General features: G+C 39.6%; 1 protein-coding gene across 4 annotated transcripts in view; it reads right to left on the bottom strand.

The window, feature by feature from the left end:
- The window catches only part of LOC149141667 (ubiquinol-cytochrome C chaperone family protein), a 242,663-nt gene that overhangs the window by 203,558 nt on the left and 15,831 nt on the right, over window positions 1-23,274 (bottom strand). The window contains exons 1-3 of one of the 4 annotated variants that reach the window (XM_089448707.1): window positions 6,611-6,639; window positions 6,396-6,469; window positions 5,950-6,173 (exon numbers count right to left, since the gene is read on the bottom strand). In XM_089448707.1, coding sequence (XP_089304833.1) covers window positions 5,950-6,173; window positions 6,396-6,469; window positions 6,611-6,624 — 312 coding nt within the window. In that variant the 5' untranslated portion in view covers window positions 6,625-6,639. Of the gene's footprint in view, window positions 1-5,949; window positions 6,174-6,395; window positions 6,470-6,610; window positions 6,640-23,274 lie in introns of those variants that run through there. The other 3 variants (XM_089448706.1, XM_089448708.1, XM_089448705.1) reach the window with 3 other exon arrangements.

Genomic DNA, 23,274 nt, shown 5'->3' on the forward strand with positions numbered 1-23,274 from the left:
GAGCTAATTTAAATATGAACCAAAGATTGTACTAGAGGACACATCAACCTGTAAAGTCTTCCTTCTCGGGTGCCAATTACTCTAGCATTCTCTATGCTTGATTTTTGACTCCATACTACAACCTTTCCATCAATAAAAGCTACTCTGTCACCCTTATCCTCTAGATTTGAAATGGAAAGTAAGTTCTTGTGCAAACCTGGAACAAATAGGATGTCATTGAGGTGAATGTTGCTTCCATTTTCTGGCTCTATGGAGGTTAACCCAATTCCTCTTACGAGAGAGCTCTTATTATCTCCAAGTTCCACTGAGTATGAAGATTTTCCCTTTAATAATGTCTTCAATTCTTTATGATGACCATTCATGTGCCTAGATGCACCACTATCAATTACCCAAATGCTCTCGTCTTGGAATGTGCCAGTGAGTGCCGAGAAGAGACCTTCATCTTTTGCCTTGATTGCTTCCTCCTTTGTAGTGAATAGGAGATTCCATGCTTCCTTGAAGCTTTTCTTGATATAGCTTGCTACCTTTGAACACTTTTTGATGAGCTTCTTCAATGTAGTGGAGATCTTCATAATGCCCTTAGTCAACCTTAGCTCTGATACCATGTTGAGAAATCAAAAGGGCAGTGATTATATAGATTTCTCTTTACTTGATAACTGCTTGTGATGTCCTTTTCCTTATTAGGTTTGTTACTTATTATTATATGTGTGAATCATCAAACAAGTACCAAAACAAGAAGAACAAGAACACAGAATATAGGCTGCAAGCCACAGCCAAAACCTCTCCACTTGAGAGGAAAACTGGCAAATCCCTTCTCTTCCTTATAGATTCTTCAATTGACGAATTCCAAGACCTTAAGATTGACTTCAAAACCCTCCAAGACCAAGACCAACCTTTTTGGATGATGTGCTAAACCTGATCCTGTCAAACCCAGTCAAATCTCTTCTAGTAGCACTTTTTCGACCTACAGCTGTAGAAATCTTGACCTCCATTGCAAATCTGAAATTTCAGCCCGCCTAGTAGTTGTTGCCACACATGTGAGCTTTGATCTGCCTTCTGAGCCCTTCTTTGACCTTCATTTGACTTTCCCTCACTTCAGGAACATGAGGATTACCCTTGGTGACCTTCGCTTGACCTACTTGTCTCCTTTTCTCCAAGATCGAACTTGAAAATAGAAACCCTAGGTCTTGCTGCAAAAACCCTAGTTCTCCTTAGCACGTGTGAGAGAAAATTAGCCCAAACACAAATCTCCTTCGTCCTTCTCCTTCTTCGTTGCCTTCTTCTTCCTCTTCCTTCACTAGAATGAGTGGTGAGTGAATGTGCTTCAAGTAGGACGAGTTCTCTTCTATTTATAGGCTCTTCAAGGGTGGACGTGGCTCTTCCTTTAGGCCGACTTGGTCTTGGAGGGTATCTGGGCACTTTTTAAGACAAAAATAATTTTCTTTACAAGTTACAATGTGTTCGATGGGGTCTTCAACTTATGACAATGACTCTTTTGACTTCTTGACCTAGGACAAACCCTAGAAGCATTCAATGGGTGCTTGACCTATAAAATAAAAGACCTTTAGCGTGAAACCCGTGCTCCAATAGTAATAATATTTTTTTCTTTCATTTTACACTTTACAAGAATCAAAAGTGCATTTCATCTATATGAAGACCGAACCTAGTTACACATTTTTCAACAACTTGTACATCTGATTTTGTGATCTCTTCCGTAGGTAATTACCGAGAGACCAGTGGGTTGGTCGGGGAGATTGATCTTGAGAGAGAATGAAAAGTACCTCACTAGCTAAGAGGGAGTGTTAAAAATTGGTAGCTTCAGTCGGTATTTTCATCAATAAAATCAAAAGAGAAAAATTGAATTTATATTTACCCCACAAGTGTTCAAGTCAGCCCTTTCAAGATCAAGTTGGCCTACCCAAGGGACACACTCCTTCGCATGGACGAATCACTATATACTGAGCCTATTTGCTCTCTTCCAAGGCAGATCAGAGTCTATGTACCAGGACAATGATTAATTGAAACTTGCAGGGATGTCATTTCATATGAGGATGCTGCTTTCTAGAAGTCCAAGGGATCACACTTGGACTCTGATGATGAAATACAGGTGGCTCCTAATAATGTGGAATCAAAACCTAAAGAGCCTGAACCTATGGAACAAGATCCTCAAGAAAGAGTCTTCTTTGCTACTAGAAAATCAACAATAAAGGAAACCTTAGAAAGTCCTCATGAAAATTCTAAGCCATATTCAAAATTTTCTGTAACATATTTCCAACAATGTTCACTTGTAAATAGTTCAGAAAATTTCCAGTGTACTTAACAAATTAACACAGAAAATTTCCAGCCATCAAATTCATTTGATTTTGGTAAATTTCCATGCAATGTACAAGCTGAAAATGATGTTTCATGTGCTGAGAATTGTACAGGCAGCAAAATACATATTTATGGAAGCTAAAATAGAATAAACATTAAATATGGACCAACCGTCATTACATGCACTCCTAAATTTATTTTCATATCCGAGAATGAACTTTGTAACTTGTCTTCATGTTTTTCTCAAAACAATTTTATCATTGAGAAACCTAAAATGTAATATTTGACGATATAGGTGATAATGATACTATTTTTTCATAATGTATTATATTCTCGAGATGAATATTTCAGCTCTATCCAACTTTTGATAGAGGAATATTGTAAAGGTGCATGCCATTTTAGGCATGAGTGGAATATTTTGGCTCTACTCCCAGCCTTGTTTCCATGGACATTTCAGCTCGTATGTAAACAGTGTTTGATGTCTCCCTATTTTGGTCCAATGCCAAACATATGGGAAAAAAATTCTATGTAAACAAAGAACTATGGTAGCTCCATTGGTTATATGATTACACCTAATTCTTGTAATTTGCACATGTAGAGTAGGAGTGGGAGAAAAAACTCTTTGAAACGCACTAAAGTAGAGGAATAAAGTCTCTATTATGAACAATTTCTTTCATGTATGGCATAGTTCACTTATTCCATTCTCCCATGCAAAACAAAGTTTATAAAGTTGAATAATCATTCGGAATGGTAGAGATAAGAGATAGACCACCCTACCACATAATTCCACTCCTTTCGCTTGGAGAATCTTCTCACAGGTGCAGCTAGAGATTCTAGGGTTTCTCATGCACTCTCCTCCAAAAAGTGAATGTCCCGAAATAGGACCCAGCTGCAACCCCTCATATTAACATGAGTGGTAAAGACATCTCTGGAAGGGGTACATACCTTGTTTTTCTTGGCTTGAGTGTGGTTGAGCATTGTGGTCCTCCTTAAGGAATCATGTGGTGTGAGGTGACTTATATGGTGGATCATCTTGGTACATGATTTGCATGTTTTTTGGTTGAGGGGGCTAGGGGTCTATGGTGGGATGTAGTGCTTATATTGTTCCTAGCACTCGCACATAAATTTGGCTTATGGTGGTAATTAGAAGGAAAATATTTGGGCATATATGAACGAAAAAGAAGGGGCCACCCCATTTTAAAACTTAACTATGGTGAGGACATAATGCTAAAGATATATCATATGTTACGATGGGGCTACAACCTTCATCACTTTAACCATTATAAAGGCATATATGTGATCAAGCAAAGTTTAAAAAGGTATATAAATCAAATGGTCACCCCTTTGTTTATCTCATACACGAAGCCTATCCACTATATTGAAGATGCAAAATAGCCTTGTAAAACTAACCAGTCCACTTAATGACTTACAAATGTTACGGCGTACTCAAATTTTTCTTTCTATTTTTACTAGCTTAACAATAAGCTCTGATGCCACTTTGTAACATACTTGATCCCTTAATACTCGATTATGGATATGGGGTATCAGATTCTCTTCTTCTTCATGAGCTTAACAATCAGCTCTGATACCACTCTATAACACTCCCTTCCACCCCCTTGTACTATCTTGGGTCATGGGAGGTGTTACTCGATAATCTACCCCCATCTATTATGAAGATGGTGTTACAAAATTCCACTTTTTCAAATGTCGTTAAAACTCAAAACCGATGCTACCATTGCATTCAACTCGTCAAGAGCTTTCCAGCGATATAAATTTAATCTAAAACTGACTCCCGGATTGAAAGTTATGCCCTCTTGAAGTTTGACCAATCAATTATGACCACATCAGCATTGAACTGCCACGTGGCTCTTGCCTAGCCCACATGGCACCGCCATGTCATCATCATGTGGGTCCACATCATCACTAGTCCAGACCAGATTCCAACTAGTCTAGAGTGAGAAAGGCGAGGCTTACTAAGGTGATAGTGGGTAGCTTGCTTGAGTTTCCCTTGGGGTCTCACATTTATGATTTGGAATTTTGAACTAAGTGAGAACCTAGGAGGTAATAGGGAGAAATCCTAGAAGAGCAAAAAATACATTTCATCTTGTAGCTCTTATAAGAGAAAAAGACTGATTTTGCGGCATTTGGAAACCCTAGTGAAGCTTGGTGTATTTGTTGTGGAGAAGATTGTGGGAGCCAATCTTGTATACTTGTAGACTGCAATTGTAAGTTCCAAGGAGGATTTAGCATGTACTTCTCGTACACATGTACTTCAGTCTATGTGTATATAAAGTCTTCCTGAGGATTTAGCCTGATGAGTTAGCTCAAGTGGTCAACTGCTGTGAATTGACATAAGAGTTCTTGTGACCAAGTCCCCAAGCCAGCTATATTTGATATGCTAATACTTGATGTCCTTGCCAGATCAGCTGTACCATAGCTATGCCCACAGTTTACCCTGGTTACCATCAGTCAATGATAGTGAAATCTTTGAGGGTTTCCCATGCATGGTTACATGGAAAAATAAATAAATAAATATGAAATGTTCCAACAGTTCAAATTTTATTTACTTGCAGATTTACATTTTAGCTTATATTATCTTCATTATTGAGTTGTTTCTAGCACGATTTATGCATGCTGATTTGATATAACATTGAACAGAATATGTTAAGTGATTTAACAAACACATAGAAGCAGAAAGGGCATATTCAATGCTATAATTACCTGTTGTTATAAGTCTTTTCAGCTCAGTAATTTGTTTGGAAAGTGTGCTCTGAGGGACGGAACTTGTTCGCATTGAAGTACACTTGATTAGTATTTATTTTATTGGGCTGCATTGTGAAATGGTAAATTGAAGAAAAGTGAAGTATGTGCTGCTGTAATTTAATATTTCAGATCCGCCCCAAGGCTGGAAGTTCACACGAATTAGATACAGGAAACCTCAAGGTTGAAGTGAAATTTCTAAATTTACATTAAAAGTGGCAATTCTCAAAACTCCCACATGGTACAGAGCATTTCAAAGATTTCAGTGTCTAATACTACAGCCTCACAATAATCTCACATTCTAATATTTCATTTTACAACAATTCAAGTCTGAGACCTTAGTTTCTTAGTTTAGTTTCAGTTCCATAAACTGAGATTCATCACTGAATGCAAAATTTGCCAGTGACATTAGTCCCAAGGAAATACAGGCAACTGCTTGATCAGCATTTTTAGACTAATACCTTCCCTACGAGAAATAAAAACACCACAACATTCCATCCTAGAAGAAAAATAAAGAGTGATTACAAAGCTCTGAAATATAGACAGTCTTCAATAGACTTTAACAGCAAGGAGGAGGAAATTAACAGAATTGAATGTGAACAAAAAATACCAACAAGACATGTACTTCAATTTGTCTTTTCATGCTCATTGTATTCAACTGTAACTTTTTGTGCAATTCTTTTACATTAAACCCTAGCATTTCTATGCAAAATAGGTCATTGTAACCTCCTAGTCTATGTGAAGAGTTGGTGTCCTTTCAAGATTGAAGTGATTTAAAGGCATCATTTTAAATCCCCTGAACGTATCATGCTACTGTAATCCAAGGTCCAATTAAAAGCAAACTAGGTAAACAATCAGTGGATATAGCAGAAGTACCTGAAATGAAGATCCAGTGTCATTACGGTCCAATTCAGCTCCATGGCGATCTTTCCTTGAAAAGCTATTAAAATCTTTATCCAAAGTAGCCCTTTCAACACCTTTCGAATAATTCCGGAGAAGTGGAAATGCTGATTTGTTCCTACTTAACCTTTCCCCTAATCCAGCCCTTGAGCACAAAGAAATCACTCTGCTCCATCTAGAAAGCATTCCTTGCCCAGGTACTATACTCCCAGAGTAAAAATAAAAGATGGTTATAAATATGCCTTCAAGTTTTTTGTGAAACTGTACATATAGGTTCTATTTGCAGAATTCAAAGGTAAAAACAAAATTATTTTTTCTTCTTGTCTAATCATTTGATGTGGAATAGTGTGTGTAATAGCAAAATCAAGTCGTTCTTAAACAATATTCTTATAAGAATTGTTTGATAAGTAATAAAACACTACCACATATAGGTCCTGAATGTCCCAGACTACCATGCAAAAGAAAGGAAGCAGGAAGCAAATAGGTGGTGGAAAATCTACACAAAATTTTTCAAAAACTGTAAGTTGCTTATTTTGTCTTCAAGAATTAATGCACAATATAAATAAAATTCAAAACATGAATTTAAATTTTCAACAAAGAGAAGTTGAATTTCAATTTTTTAAAGATTTAATTGCACCTTCGGCTCTCCATCAGTTAAAACGTGTAGCTAAAGTGAACTTAGCTGAACTGTGTCTTTGTTCATCACTCCTAAGGTTCCTTGCATTCATAAGCATCTATGTTGATGCAATTTAATATGCCTGTAAAGTAACTTATTTCATCCCTGAAAACATGAATTGCTGCAAAGAATCTCTCTATCACCATACAAAATTAACAGCCCATCTAGTATCCTCAAAATGCCAAGCAATTTTGTCATGCTTTTTACGAAAGTTGACTGCAATAAGAACCTTCTATAAGAGACATACAAGTGAAACATGGGCTTAAGGCCAGGCCTAGTTAAAAATTTTATTCAAAACATTCTCTAAGGGCCACCTATATTAAACTAATATTAAAAATAATAGAGTTCAACCTATTTAATTTCCACTCACTGCAATTCATTAACAATTTCAGTTAAGGATAAATCCAAACAAATTCGAACGAGGTTGTTGGTTTTGCCTTTATTTAAAGTGCACAATGACGTTAATCTACCATTGTGGTTATTTGATGGACATTAATAAAATTATGTTATCTTATTAATGAGCTTTAGCTGAGCACCTTACTTCACTATATCTAGGGGTAGATAAAGTTTTTAGTCCCCCACCTTTGTTGGAATTTGTTGGACATTAATAAAATTAAAATTATCTCATCCAATCTTATTAATGATCTGTTTCGAAGTAATTATCAACGGGTAGTTTACTTTTACATTATCAAATACGCAATGGGCCCAGTTTTCACAGGACACCTTGCTTTACTGTATCCAAGGGTAAACAAAGTTTACGAGGTTTTGACAAATTCAGGAAGCCCAATCTATTTCTTGCGTTAGAGTATATTTGGCAGGAGAATGAAACTCATACTCAGGTGCTCATATTTGGTAAACTTTTAGTTTATAAATCTGGATATATGCAATCGGAATTTTTTAAGTTCTTTGGAAATTTCTTGGCTTCTCATGTGTATGCTCTAATAAACTTAATATGATACAAAAAATAATAATAGTAATAATATAAATAAAAATAAGATTCATCTTTCAAAAGTAATAAGAAGAAAATAGCACAGTATCAGAGCAATAATTGTGGTCTAGTAGTCAAGATGGGGTGTCTCCCTGCAAAAAACCCAGGTTCAAACCCCAGCAGCAATAGAGCCCTATAATAATAATAATCTAATTTTAAGGTCATGGCCAAGCCAAACGCCAAATTGGTGTATGAAACCCCCTTGTTTGTGGGAAGGGACCCCACTCCACACAGCAATTTGACTGCTAAATTCTATGGAGGTGTACATACTCTACCCCCTTCTGGATTTAAATCTGTGACCTGTTATGAGGGAACACATATTCTTAACCATTAGGCCCACTTAAGCTATACAATATATGTGTTGACTGAGTTTGATAGCTCCCCACATTGAAATGGGCCTCAGATAATGTGGAATCATGGTTCAAACTTTCAACCCTCTCACTGCCTGCACGACTATACAATGTTGGCATGACAGCCTGTTATTTTCTTCAGCAACAAAGATTGATGAGCAAGGTTTCGTAAACAGTGAACAGTGGAAAAAATACACCCCCACAACCTCCCATTTAGTTGACATCTACATGGAAATTTCAAGAATTGCTTCTTAATGCAAATTCATTAATTTCACCTCAAATTTGAAGTTCTCTGGAACTATTTCCTGTGAATTTTCAACCTCGTGGCTGAATCTGAAATATGAATTACGGCAATATATATTTCACTCCTGTCCAATAAAAATACAGAAGGCAGCCAAAAAAAATAAACACCAAACAATTTTACTTCAAGGGAAATATTTTTCCAGCCCTTAGGACACAAATCCCCCTAAATCAGAACATATACCAGATCTGAAAATTACTTAATTACAGCAGATTTATTATAGCCATAACTCTGGCAACTTAGCTTCTATATGTTTATCAGCAAGCAGCCCTACGTAGTACAAACTAGCAGCGAGGGTTAGCTCAATTGGTCGAGTTCCCGTCGTTAAAGCACCTTTGCTATCAGAGGTCACGGCTTCAATTCTCTCGACATTCTCGGGGTCAGGCTCCATGGTTGAGCCAGCAGGAAGGGATCCCTTCGGCTGGATCTGCCTAGTGCAAATATTTCATGGATTTAGCGGCCACCGATCTCCAAGGTCCGTGAACCACATTAAAATAAAAAATTTAAAAATTAAACAAAAAAAAATTAAGAAACAAATTAATAAAAAAAAATGCTACAAACTACTCATTCATCATGAAATTATAAGCTGAAAATAAGATCTGCAAGTACACAAAAATTGGACAGCAAAGCATACTTCATAAATACATCAGAATGTAATTAAATGCACATACGAACAGCTTGTCCCAAGCTGGTACAAAGTAGTCCTTAAAGCTTATCACAAGTTAGTAATCTCCAATGCTCTTGAAACCCTACCTAGTGTATCCACCATAAATAGTAAACCATTACCAGCAATACAAAGACCTAGCAAGGACGTGCTCCACAACAAGCTAGCATCAACAACTCCAAGTCCACCCTTGATCTTTCACCAAGTTTGCCTCACACAAGCTCTCCAAGGAAAGCATTCCAAGTCTTCTTTAGAGTTTCTTTGCCACAAACCCTAGGTCCTTCTCCCACAAGGGCTCATGTTGAAAATTGTAACTAGGTTCAGTCTTCATAATGACCTAATTCTAATCATGACATTGTATATTCTTTATAAAGAAAGAAAAAGAAGTTATACTTTTATTTTGGAGTGTGGGTTTCATACTCATGTTTGAGCCAAAAGCATGTTCTTCGTGCATTTAGGTTTTCTAGCATTTCTAGGATAAAGAATAATATTGGTCATGTGTTATGTTCCAATTTGGACTCATAAAGAAAGATATTTATTTTATCAAGAAAAAGCCATTTTGTATCCCAAGACCAAATCGAGCAAAGAGCATATCAAGTCGGCCTAAGGAGGGCTATTCGACCCCTCAAGGAGGCAATAAATACAAGGAGCTCGACCTCATTTGAGACACTCATCCAAGACAAGTTTGATCTACAATAGCGAAGGAGAAGAAGAGCCAGAAGGACAAGGAAAGGAAGGAAGAATCAAAGTTTCTTGGGCTAAATCTCTCTCTCTCTCTATCCATACGTGTGAAGTTAGGGTTCTGCGAAGTTGTTGTGGGAAGCCGAAATTATGAGAAGTAGTTGCAAGGCCAAATTTCTGGGACGAAGTTGCAGTAGGTTGAAGATTGGAAGTTGTCCTAGAGAAGATCTTGTTGGGGGTTAACTTGGTGCTTGGTAGGGTTGTTGGCTTTGGTGTTTGGGCCTTGGAAGTCTCTTTGTAAGTAGATTCTATATAAGAAGAGAAGCATTTTTCGAGGTTTTCCCCTTAGAGAGGTTTTCCCCTGGCTTGGAGCCTATATCTTGTGTACTCTGTCTTGTTGTGATCTTCATTGTTTTGATAATTGCTTGATGAACAAGATCTAATAAAGTATTAAAAAGGCCAACTCACATCACAAGTAATTATCAAGTAAAGGAAAATCTCTATAACATCTAAGTCTCCTGATTTTCCAACATGGTATCAGAGCTAAGGTGCAAGGACACTAAAGATCACATCTTAGTTGGCACTATGGAAAGAGTTACAAGGAAGGGTTTCAAGTTTCTTGGGAATCTTGCTACATCTATAAATGATTGCATATTGAAGATCAACTCTAAGATTGCAAAGGAAGTAGTAGATGGAAGTTTGTTCTCTGCCTTATCCGGCACTTTCAAGGACGAGAATGTATGGGTTATTGACAATGGTGCCTCCAGACATATGACAGGAGAATGCAATCAACTTCAAACCCTATCTAAAGGAAACTCCTCTCACTCAATTGAACTTGGAGATAAGAAGAGATATCCAATGAAAGGCATTGGATCTACTTCGTTGGAGCTCGAATCTAATGGAAGCATTCAGCTCAACAATATTTTATATGTTCCAGGTTTGAAGAAAAACTTACTTTCTATTTCTTGTCTAGAGGATAATGGTGATAGAGTTGCTTTTGTTGATGGCAAGGTTTTGGTTTGGGGTAAGGGATCTAGTATTGATGATGCTAGGGTGATTGGGATCTGTGAGGGGGCATTATATAGACTTTTTACACCTATATCTCATGCCCTAGTCCACTTGGATGTGAGTCCTTCTGAATTATAGTATAGAAGGTATGGACACCTTCACTATAAGATTTTGCCATCTCTAAGTCAAATGGTCAATGGCATCCCCGAATTGAAGGAAGAACATGAAGGGACCTGTAAGGGATGTGCTCTAGGCAAGAACGTGAAGAAGCCATTTGCAAGAAGTGATACTAGATCTAAGGAAGTTTTAGATCTCATACACTCAGATGTATGTGGACCTATGGCAGTTAAGTCTCTTGGTGGGCATCAATATTATGTAACTTTCATTGATGATTCTCAAGGAATACTCGATTATATCTTCTCAAGAACAAGGGCAAGGTATTCGAAACATTTCAAGAGTTCAAGAATGAAGTGGAGAACCTAACCGAGAGAAATATCAAGACTTTGAGGTTAGACAATGGTGGAGAATACACCTCCAAAGAACTAATAGCTTTCTATAAGGAAGCAGGGATCAAGAGGGAGCTTATCGTTCCTTATAATCCTGAACAGAATGGCATGGCTGAAAGGAAGAATAGAACTATTGAAGAATGTGTCAGGGCCATGCTACATGATCAAGATCTCCCTCAATTCCTATGGGGAGAGGCATGTATGACAGTTGTTTACTTGCAAAACCGAAGTCCTCACAAGATTCTCAACAACATGACTCTGGAAGAAGCATTTACAGGAAAGAAGCCAAGTGTGGATCATCTTTGAATATTTGGGTGTCTTGTGTATATTCATATACCCAAGGACAAGAGAAAGAAGTTGGATCCTACCAATCTAAAGGGCATCTTTGTTGGGTATAGTGCTTCATCAAAGGCATATAGAATCTATATTAAGGAGGATCGTCAAATTGAAGTAAGCAGGGATGTCATCTTTGATGAAAGTATAACTTACAAGAAATCAAAGGATGTTCTGGTTGACTCTGATGAAGAAGAGATACCTATCTTTGAGGATATCTCAAGGGACAATGATGGTCAAGATCAGACATCTACTCAAGAAGATGTTGAAGGTCCTAGTGAGCCTATACAACAAATGATTGTTCCAGAAAATCGAAAGAGGCCTGCTTGGTTGAGAACTACTCTACAAGAAGCAAAAGGACATATAGCATCAGGGACCTTTAGGGAAAGTAAAAGACCGAAGAGGTGTATTCTAGGTATGCTGCATATATGACAAAGCTTATTGAAGTAGAACCTTCCTCCTATGAAGATGCAACTAAACATCAAGAGTGGAGGAATGTTATGCAGGAAGAATACCAGTCCATAATGAAGAATGATGTCTAGGAGATTGTCCCTAGGCCAAGTGACAAATCTATAGTCACTTCAAAATGGATTTACAAGATAAAGCACGTTGTAGATGGGAGCATTGATAAATACAAAGTAAGGTTTGTGGCAAAAGGCTTCTCACAGAAAGAAGGGATTGATTACGAGGAAACCTTTACTCCCACCGCTAGATATACAACAATAAGATCGTTTGTTTTGTTGGTTGCTACTAAGGGATGGAACATCCATCAAATGGATGTCAAGACAGCTTTCTTGAATGGGACCATGATGAGGAAATTTACATTGAGCAACCTCAAGGATTTGAAATAAATCAGAGGGAGACTCATGCCTGCAAGCTGAAGAAAGCTCTATATGGCTTAAAGCAAGAACCTAGAGCTTGGTATGCAAGAATGGATGTATACCTATTGAGACTTGGTTTTACCAAGAGTACTACAGATCCTAACCTATATATTAGGGTGGTCCAGGGTGAACCAGTTATCATACTCTTGTATGTGGATGATCTACTAGTCATAGGTGTAGAGCATCGAGTTCAAGAATGCATGAAGCAATTAGAAGTCGATTTTGATATGAAGGATCTTGGGATTGTGCATTATTACTTGGGACTAGAAGTATGGCAGAAGCCAGGATAGATATATCTTGTTCAAGGTAAATATGTGATTAAGATACTTCAAAAGTTTGGCATGATATTTAAAGAAGTTGAGGAGTTCAGAGTCTAGTCCAGTGGATCCTACTTGCTACAGACAGTTGATTGGGTCCTTGATGCATCTGGTAAATACAAGACTGGATATTTGTTTTGTAGTGAATGTCCTCAGTCAGTTTCAGATGGAGCCAAAACATGATCATTGGATTGCAGCCAAGCATATCCTAAGATATTTGCCTGGAACCATACATCACTGCCACCAGTATACTGGCAATGAAGTCCAACTCATGGGATATATAGATCCAAATTGGGGTGGCAATGAGACAATATGGAAGAAGCGCAATCAGTGGATGCTTCAGCCTAGGGTCTTCCATGGTCTCATGGATGAGCAGAAAGCAGGATACAGTTGCTTTGAGTAGTGTTGAAGCAGAGTATGTTGTTGCAAGTGAAGTCTATCGGGAAGTTGTTTGGCTCAGAAAGTTATTATCGGATTTGTTTGAAGGACCAATTAGCCCTACACATATACACTTTGACAATGAAAGTTGTATAAGATTGACAAAAGACCTAGTGTTTCATGCTAGGACGAAGCATATAAACAACAAGTACCACTACATCAGAACCTTGGTACGAGATGGAGTCGTAGAGTTACATTCTATACCTACTGACGAACGGTACCAGATACACTGACTAAAGCATTACCAAATAAGAAGCTTGAGTATTTAAGAGACAAGCTTGGTTTGGTAGATATCTCCTCCCTAATTGAGAGGGAGTGATACTGGATAGTTCTCGTCTTTATGGGTCAAGCACTTGACTAGGACTAACATCCATAAGTCTTAGTGAAGGCCATAAAGAAAGAATGGAGTCTAGAGAATTGGATAAGCATCTAAGATTGGAACTTCATATGGATTAGAGAATCCAGGAAAAGAAGTTGTTGACTGATACTCTTTGAGGATGAGGTAGGGCATCCAAGACAAGAGTAGTCGAAGAGGACCGATATTCTTTGAGGGTTCGAGATTGGAAATCCAAGATAAGGATAGTCCTAAAAGGACATACCCGATAAACATCCGGATCGAGTTTGTGCCTTAGAGGTAGTGTGGCAACTCACGTAAATCCTCCCAGCATAATGCTCTCGAATAAGGATGAGCTTGTCTAGTTAAGGCCTTCAAGGACAGTGTTGGTTATGATAAAGATGCTTGACAAAGATGGCTTATCAATCCGACTCTTCTTATGAGAATGCTTCAAGATTGAGATTCCTTGTACCATGTAATGGGATTATGAATACCTCCCTGGTTAAGAGGGAGTGTTGAAAATTGTAACTAGGTTCGGTCTTCATAATGACCTAATTGTAATCATGACATTATATATTCTTTATAAAGAAAGAAAAAGAAATTATATTTTTATTTTGCCGAATGGGTTTCAACTCAAGTTTAAGTCAAAAGTATGTTTTTCGTGCTTTTAGGTTTTCTAGGTATTTTTAGGTCTTTCTAAGATAAAGAATAATATTGGTCATGTGTCATAGTCCCATTTGGACTCATTGTAATAAAGAAAGATATTTATTTTATCAAGAAAAATCCATTTTGTATCCCAAGACCAAGTCGGCCTAAGGGAGGGCTATTCGGCCCCTCAAGGAGGCTATAAATACAAGGAACTCGACCTCATTTGAGACACTCATCCAAGACAAATTCGATCTACAATAGCGAAGGAGAAGAAGAGCTAGAAGGACGAGGAAAGGAAGGAAGAATCAAAGTTTCTTGGGCTAAATCTCTCTCTCTCTCTGTCCATACATACGAAGTTAGGGCTTCTGTGAAGTTGTTGCGGGAAGCCGAAATTGTAGGGTCGAAATTCTGGGAAGCAGTTGCAGGGCAGAATTTCTGGGACGAAGTTGCAATAGGTCGAAGTTTAGAACTTGTTTTAGAGAAGATCTTGCTAGGGGCTAACTTGGTGCTTGGTAGGGTTGTTGGTTTTAGTCTTTGGGTCTTGGAAATCTCTTTGTAAGCAGATTCTATATAACAAGAGAAGCACTTTTCTAGGTTTTCCCCTTGGTGGGGTTTTTCCCTGGCTTGGAGCCTATATCTTATGTACTTTGTCTTGTCGTGATCTTCATTGTTTTGATAATTGCTTGATAAACAAGATCTAATAAAGTATTAAAAAGGCCAACACACATCACAAGTAATTATCAAGTTAAGGAAAATCTCTATAACATCTAAGTCTCTTGATTTTCCAATAGCTCAAACCCTAGAACTTCAAGTCTTGTCTAGGAACTGCCTCTCACAAACCCTATCGCCTTCCTCCTTTGCATAAAGACAAGTATAAAAGCTCAAGAAAAGTTTATCTTCAAAGATATAAATGACCTAACGAACTCTCGCATCTCTAAGACAAGATGATGTGATTAATGGTGAATGCAAAATAAAGGCTATGTGCTTGTTTCATATAAAATAGGTAAGGGAGGCCCACAATAGTAAACTGGACAATCTAACAAGTTCCACAAACAACTATCTCAAGCAACCTAACTAATCATTAGATAGGTCCACATGTGACATGCTCCAACTCTAAGGTGACACATCAAGCTCCAAGGTAAGCAATCCCATCATGCAAGGGTCCCAAGGCCAGCACCTCACAAGATAAGGTCCAACACTCCCCTCCAAATATCTCCTATGCTCCAGCATTACCTCCTAAGCCATGTGCTCCTCCAAGTCTACCAAACCTCCATGAATGCTCCTCCAACCCAAGCATCCCAAAGTCAAGCACAAGTCTCCATGTAAGCAACCAAGTGGCCCCCTGCTACCAAGGGCCCAACACCCTCCTCCTAAATGCCCTAATGCTCCTCCTCAATGTAGGTTCTCCTACCAAGCAAACAATGAATCCCTCTATGTGCGCCTCATGAAGAATGTCGCTATGCCACATAGGATGCCAACCTCCTAAGGAAGCGCACAACATAAGCATCGAGTCAAGGTCTGACATTCCATGAATAAGTTATTTCCAGTGTGTGTCCTCTTAGATTATAATCAAAGGTAGCCATCACAACATACACTCCACATCACATGAAGCACCCCAGCATGGTGTAAACACTTTTGATGTAAATCCAAAGGCTAACAATCTCTTCCCCCTCCCTAGTAAATTTCTCTATTTGGGCTTCCCACATTAAAAATATCATGGCAATATTGGAGCAAGTCGAGTCCCAAAATAGTAAAGTACAATCCAAGGTTATTGATCTTACAAACAAGGTGGTTGAAGTGGAATCGAACAACCTCAAACTGAAACCACTGGTTGTCAAAATTAAAAATAAGGGCAATATACATCTCCAAATCCTACCCAAGCACCCCTCCAAAATGCAATCTGAAATTTGAAAACTCAAAAACATGCAATAAGAGATAAGGCCCCAACAAAATCTATTCAAACAAGAGGTGGAAATTCAACAACAGAATATAAACTCTTGGGTACAAATCGTACAAAAGAACAGAAGTTGTCCCCTACCCCTCAGCCCACCCCTCATCAAGTTGAAGGTGGTCCAAGCCAAAATCACAGAGAAACTCCTTAAGCATACCAGGGAGCTCGACCTTAGGGTACACTGACTCACCCCCACTACTTTAGGCCCTCTGCAAATGGGCACTTTTTTCCTTCATAATCCCCTTGATATAAAGGACATCAACCTCGAGCGAGCTTGAGTTGATGTCAACTCGATTCTTTTCATTTATTTTAGGCCTTCAGGGCATCATCTTAGTCCTCCTAGGTAAGAGATGACTTTCCTCCCTCTTGCATAGGATATTTCTAGATGTCGACTTCATGAAATCTCAAGTCGCCAATCTCAAGCAATCCTTTATGTTCTATGTTGTGAGATTGCATGGATTTGTTGATTAGAATACTTTATTTAGATGCACAATAAAATCTAAAGAAAGCAATAGCACAATCATAAGACAATTACACTAGAATAATTGACAAAAATAGTACACAAGAAGGTTATAAACCAACATAGTAAACAACATCTAATTTCCACATTTAAGAATTTAATAGCATCCGCATTGGTAGATCACATTGACCATAGGTTGAGAAGTTATGAATCACATATCAGCTCCCTTTATGATGTTTCTATGCAACCCCTTATCCATATTGCCTTTGCCTCCCCTCTTGTCATCTTTCCCCTATGTTAACATCAAGAGAGTAATTAGGGTTATGAGCACCAGCCAAGCGAATCGCAACTAATGAGGAAGACTTCCAAGCCAAGCTCCTTGAGCATGGAATTCACTCTCTTAACTCCTACATTGTTTGATTTGTTAAATTATATCATCTATTTTAGTTTCCCCTAGGCATGGTCTCAGCATATAATCCACTCAATTTTCAAATCAGGGGTTACCTCAAATCCAATTAATTATAGAACCATCATGATTGTACACACGTTATCCATGCTCTATGCTATAGTTCTTCATTAATGGTTCTCAAATGAGCTTGAGACGGAGCACCTCAAGGCTAGAGGATATATCGGTTTCTACCTAGAGTACCTAACTATTGACCATATATTCACAATCAAGGCCATTATTCAAGAGGTTCATCATTGCTCTTTGAAAGTCTTATGTTGTTTTGTGGAATTTCAAAATGCATTTGACATTGTACCAAGAGAGGCCTTGTTTCAAAGGCTTTGCAACAATTGTATTTCAATAACCCTCTTGGTTACCATCACGAGACTCTATGAGACGATTCTTTGTTGTCTCTATATAGCCCATGGCCTTTTTAATTTCATCCAAAGCACGGTTAGGGTTAAGCATGGGAGCCCCATCTCATCAACTCTCTTTATGATTCACATCAATAAGGAAGAGTCTTTTCTCTATGAGCATATTCATGATGGTTATGATTGTCTTCTATGTCATGTGTTGATACCTATGCTTCTTTTTGTAAATGATTTATCATTTTAGCCTTCTCACCTAAGGGTCGACAAAGACAAATCAATGCTCTATCCAACTTCTACAATCTTCAACAATTGACCATTAACCTAGGTAAACCCAAGGTTATGATCTTCAATGCATTCGAACATGCTCCCTTTGATTTTCATTACTTCTAGGGGGAGGGATTGAGATTAATATTGCATATATTTACTTGAGAATTCAGTTTACAAGGCCATGTTTCAACTTGCAACATGCCCTCCAACCTTGGATCAATAAGGGATGGCTCCCTTACCCTTCTTGAGCAACAATGCTTCCAAAACCATTTCCTATATATTTCATCCAAGATGCACCTCTTGAACACAATCATCAGACCAATGGTCTTTTGAGGTCCCAAGGTCTGGCGACTAAGCTTACTTTAGACTTGTTACACACCCAAGTAGGCGACCCACAGGAGAAAACTTTTCTCACATTATGTTCAAGTTGCCATTGAACAGTCGTTTGTGATCTACATTTAGCTAGAATCAAAGGCCCTCCATCTATGCTTTGCTCAGTGCTTTGTGACATTTAGCTTACTTATCAGATGAAGGTGGAACATACAAGAGAGTTTTCAATATGCTTGGAACATAGGAAGGGCAACCAATAATCAAGCCAAACAACTCACATTATGGTTAGGCCTCAAATTGCTCAAAGATCGTTCCAAGAGGCAAGTAATTGTGGTAGGGGACTCATGGGTAACAATTAGACTAATAAGCAAGATCATAAACATGCAAGATCAAAATTATCCAAATCTTCATGTGAGGCTAGCAAGCATAAGTAGATAGTTTGATTCAATAACAGGTTTTCATGTGTATAGAAGACTTAACTCTTTGGCTAACAAACTAGCCAACGGGGGAGTCAAGCAGAAGTTTGGAAACTTAAGAATAGGGGAGGACGTAATTTTTTTCCCTCCCTCGTGATGAAGTCCATTGAAAAAGTTAGGGGGTTGTGTTACTCCCATATCGTCTCTACCACGAAGATGCTCGGAATCTTAAATTTAGGGCATAAAAGGAAATTGGTGAAAAATTTGGCGCATTAAAGCAATTGGATAAGATGGCAAGTGGATGAGAGATGTTGATAACATTGTTAATGAGTAGGTCTAAAATGAAATCTTTTGATGGGATTCAGATTGCAATGTGGAGCAGGATAAGGGCATTAGGATATGGCCAGCGTGTGAATACTGAAGAGATGAGATGGAATTTTATTAGCGCAAGACAGGAATGGAATTTCTATAGGTTGCATTACATCAAGAGTTTAAGGAGCAATCTCAGAAAAGGACGAATTGTTAATGCTACAATCATGGTTCTGGGTGGTATATGGTATATGAGAGTCGTTATAACTACCAAACCTGGCATGAAGCCTTCTAACGGGGCTTCAATTGCATCGTGAAGCGGGACAAGGGCAATGGGATCTGGAGGGTGTGAGAACTCTAAAGGGAAGCGATGAAATTATAATAGGGAAGGACGAGAATGGAATTTCCACAGATTGTATGACATCAAGAGATCATGGAGTGATATTAGGAGAGGACAGTTTGTTAAGGCTACAATTATGATCCTAGGTGGTGTTTGTGAAAAGAGAGACGTTATAAAGGTGAAAATACACCCGAACTGACACTCTGTGACTGAAAGGCAATATTTGGTTGATAATACCGGGAAATTAAGCAGCATCAAAACTCTTCTAGATGGGCAAGAGGCGACCAAGGCAATGTTACCATCTAGAATGGTTCGAGGATGTGTGCAACAACCCACAATCTGGCAAGTAATGGAGGCCCAAGTGGATCAAGTTTTGCCTTTATATGAAAATCAAACGATGGATAGCACAGAGGTAGCAGGGGAGGCTCTAGACACTAGGGAAGAAGGAAAATAAGGTTGTGGCCCAAACTGAAGTAGCCTGGAGATTAAGAGTGGAATTGGGATTGTGAATGCCACTGGCCTGCATGCAGAAGGAGAAGCCATGGAGCAACGAAACAATCTAACAGAGACCCAAAAAGAAGACAAGTAGGAATGATAAAAAAATGTTTGAATTATGCTTTGTACTAGATTTTTTGTCTTACTAGTATTCTACAGGCTTTACAGAAGTAGAAGAATAGGTAGAAGTAGCAAAAAAAGTATGGGCTTAGGGCAGTATTATCATATAGCCCAATTTTGTAACATTGTTATTTTGAACTATGTCTCCTTCAAATGTACTATCTTGTTGGTCTTCAGCTTAGCTTTTTAAATATAACTAAAAATAATTGTTCATGTGAAAAAAAATATATATATATATATCTCCAAATGCTCAAGCATCTACATGCTAGAAAAATAGCATTAAACTTGCCAAAAGTATGGACAATCATAATATTCTTGTAAATATTAGGTTCAAAATTGTTATCAAACTTGAAAATATGGCGACTAATATGATGTGACCACAAAGGAAAAAAATTCAAGCACACCTCATCATTGAAAAGATTAGCAATGTGAAGGTGAGTGGATTGTTACCATACTTGAGAAATTATGCCTGAATTCTTCCCTCTCAATTGTTTTGCTAGTGCTCAAAGAATAGATAACTCTTTTTATATCTCCCAAGGTGAATTAGTGAATGAAGTAGGAACGAGGAATGTCATGTCCCTTCCCAGGAAAAAGTGTAACAGGCTTTGTCTCTACACAATTTTGCCAAGGAAAAGGACCCAAGCAGTTTCGACTTAGGGACTTAGGAGAAATACGGTCAGATTATTTTGCTAGTGGAAAGTGAGGGCCACCCACGTGGGAAAGCATAATAGGCAATTCGAATTGCTTGGAGGGAATTTGTATAGCTGTTGGAGGGGCCCACATGAGGCAAAGGGAGGTCCACAAAGTCATAAGGAGGAAGAGCTACTCACTTGGCCATTCATTCACCCTTGCATATCGAAAATCACTTGGTTGTTTGCTCGAGCTCCTTAGCCGAGTCAACTGGTTGTCCAGCCACGAATCTCTCAAGCGGGAGATTCAACCTTACCTTTGGGGGACTACGAGTGCCACCCTAGGAAGGAAATTTCATAGCATCTTGAGAAGCACCAGGAAGTATTTACAGCCATTCCATTCAGCCATTAACCAAAAGTGCGTTTTTCTAGGCCAACAGACAAAGGAACATGCAGTTGAGGGGAGAGCTTCATTGGGTCGGCTATTAGCCAAAGAAACCAGGAGATTCGAAGGACATCATTGGGTCATCACTCAGCAGGAGTTTTGGAGCACAAGAGTGCAGCAAACAGGTAGTTCGAATTCTAGTCTTGGAGGACAGCACAGAGGGCCAGTCTGGGCAGCACGTGGGTCTTGAGGGAAAGAGCCACAGCCCAAGATCACAATTGGGAAAGGGAGGAAATCCATAGGAGGGCTCATCCCAGTGATTTGGGGTAGTTTTTGGGAGGTTTCCCAGCTTCACTCAGGTAGGCCGAGTTTTACAGTTGCAGCAAAGGTGGGGCTCCTTGGGGGTCGAATTTCAGAAGTCTAAACTAGGCCAAACCCTTCTTGGGTTTTGGTGGGTTTTGGCTAAGGATCCGGGAGCTGAAATATTATAATTTTCTGAGCACGGGAAGTAGTGATTCCAGCCCTTTGATTCCAATAGACAACGCAGTTTCTGGGCAGCGCAAATCAGTTTTGGTGCAGCAGTTGGGCAACCTTCAAATCAGCATTTGCTCACCTGGGTTTTGTCACGCTTGTCCTTAGAGACAAGCCCAGGTGCACCATTCTATTTATCATTGTATTTGCCCTTGAAGATTTAATAAAATGGCTCAACAATTCTCTATTTCCAGCGTTTTCATGGGTGCCTGATGTGTATTTCGTTTTTCTGATTGTTGGACTGTTTGCTTGCTTTGTTTATCACTTAATTTCCTGTTTAGGAACATTATAGAGGTATCAGAGCCTAGGTCTTATGGGGAGTTTCTCCTATGAGAAAAGGGGACCAGCAAAATATTACATACAGCAAGCAGAGGTACCAGAGTCGAGAAAAAGAATTGGAAATCACTCTAGACATGGAGGATAGGGGGAGGCAGTAGTAGCAGAGGAAGATATGGTAGAGCCCAAGAGCAGGGAGGAGATGACTTTTGACAGCCTCTTGAAGGCTTCGAATAATTTGGCAAAGGGGTAGAAAGAGATGCTAGAGGAGACTAAAATGCAGAACCGGGAGAGAACCACCCCTAGGGGATTCTTATTTGGGGAAACTTCTGGAGCCTCTCAGCAATTCGATCACCCTTCACTTGCAACACAACCTCCATCAACAAGTGGGCCAACTCGAGCCACACTGCCCTCTTTCATGCCTGTGGCACAAATTGAACTAGCAGGGACTGAAGACCCTTCACAGATGGGAGAACACTTTAGAGAATGGCAGTCTATGGGTGCAGACTTCAGGGAAGCACTCTCTTTCAAAGATTTCAGCAAGCTCAAGCAAAGTGAGAAGAGTAAGGGCTATGGAGGACAAGGCGTGCAAAGCTATGAGCTACAAAGGACCATAGGGAGGATGTACTTCCCTACATTCAATGGCACTGCCAAGTGCACTGCTCGGGCCCAAGTTGAGAAGATGGACACTTATTTCCAACTCAACCAGATGACAGAGCTGGAAGCCATCAAGATGGCCATGATGCACATGGCAGGGGAAGCCCATGACTCGTGATTTCATGGTTTAGCCACCCTAGGGCATGCCAATGTGGCTTCATATGAGGATTTCACCAGGAGGGTGGTGGAATGCTTTGACCAGAGGGATTCGGAGGCTCATTTTAGGGAGCTAACCCAACTTCGCCAAACAGGCAACCCAGAGCAATACATCTCAGAGCTTTTGTGAGTTTCAATGATGGTGTCAAACCTGTCAGATGCTCGGAGGGTATACACATTCATAGAGGGCTTACTCGAGCCCCTGCATGGACTGGTGAAGTCACGCAAACCCTCCACGTTGCAGGAAGTAGTTATGTGCACCAAAGATTTGCAGGGGGCCATCCCCAAGACACGAGCACCCTTTCCTGCACGGACCCCTTTCCCCAGAAGGGGCATGACACTAGACCCCCACCTCAAAGAACCACCCAGGGACGAGGGCAACTAGATGATGAGACACGGAAGGACCTTAGGAGGAAGAAGTTGTGCTTCACTTGCCAAGAACCCTGGGCACCAGGCCATCGGTGCACTGTTGGCAAAGCACATTACATTGAGGTCTTTTCAGACAGTGACCAGGAGGATGAGGTGGAGCAGGAGTGTGGTATGGGAGATGGTGAGAGTCCGGCAGATAGGGGACCACCACCACCACCTCCATAGGGAGGGGCATCCTTTGCCCCATCCGGGGGAGTCCTTGCTTCTTTATGCGAGGTCCCCAAATTTCTGACATTGAGGATTAGAGGCATTATACAGGAACAGTGGGTGTCGGTCTTAGTTGACAGTGGGGCTACCCACAACTTCATAGATGCCCAATTGGTTCAGAGAAGGGGCCTCACCACAGCTGAGTTTGAGGGCTTTTCAGTCCTGGTACCAAGTGATCGTACCATGCAGTGCACTCGATATGTGCCCACTTTGACAATAGTTATGGGGAACTACTCTATGACGGACCATTTCTTTGTGGTCAATGTGCCAAACACCAACGTGGTGATCGGTGTCCAATGGTTGCACTCCCTTGGGCGAGTCACTACTGATTGGAAGAAACTGGAGATGGAATTCACCGAGCCGGATGGCAAATCGGTGGTCCTTAGAGGCATGCATTCATAT

Source organism: Pinus tabuliformis, chromosome X, assembly GCF_031772625.1.
Source record: "Pinus tabuliformis cultivar Carrire ecotype Pingquan chromosome X, CPIR1, whole genome shotgun sequence".
NCBI lineage: Eukaryota > Viridiplantae > Streptophyta > Pinopsida > Pinales > Pinaceae > Pinus > Pinus tabuliformis.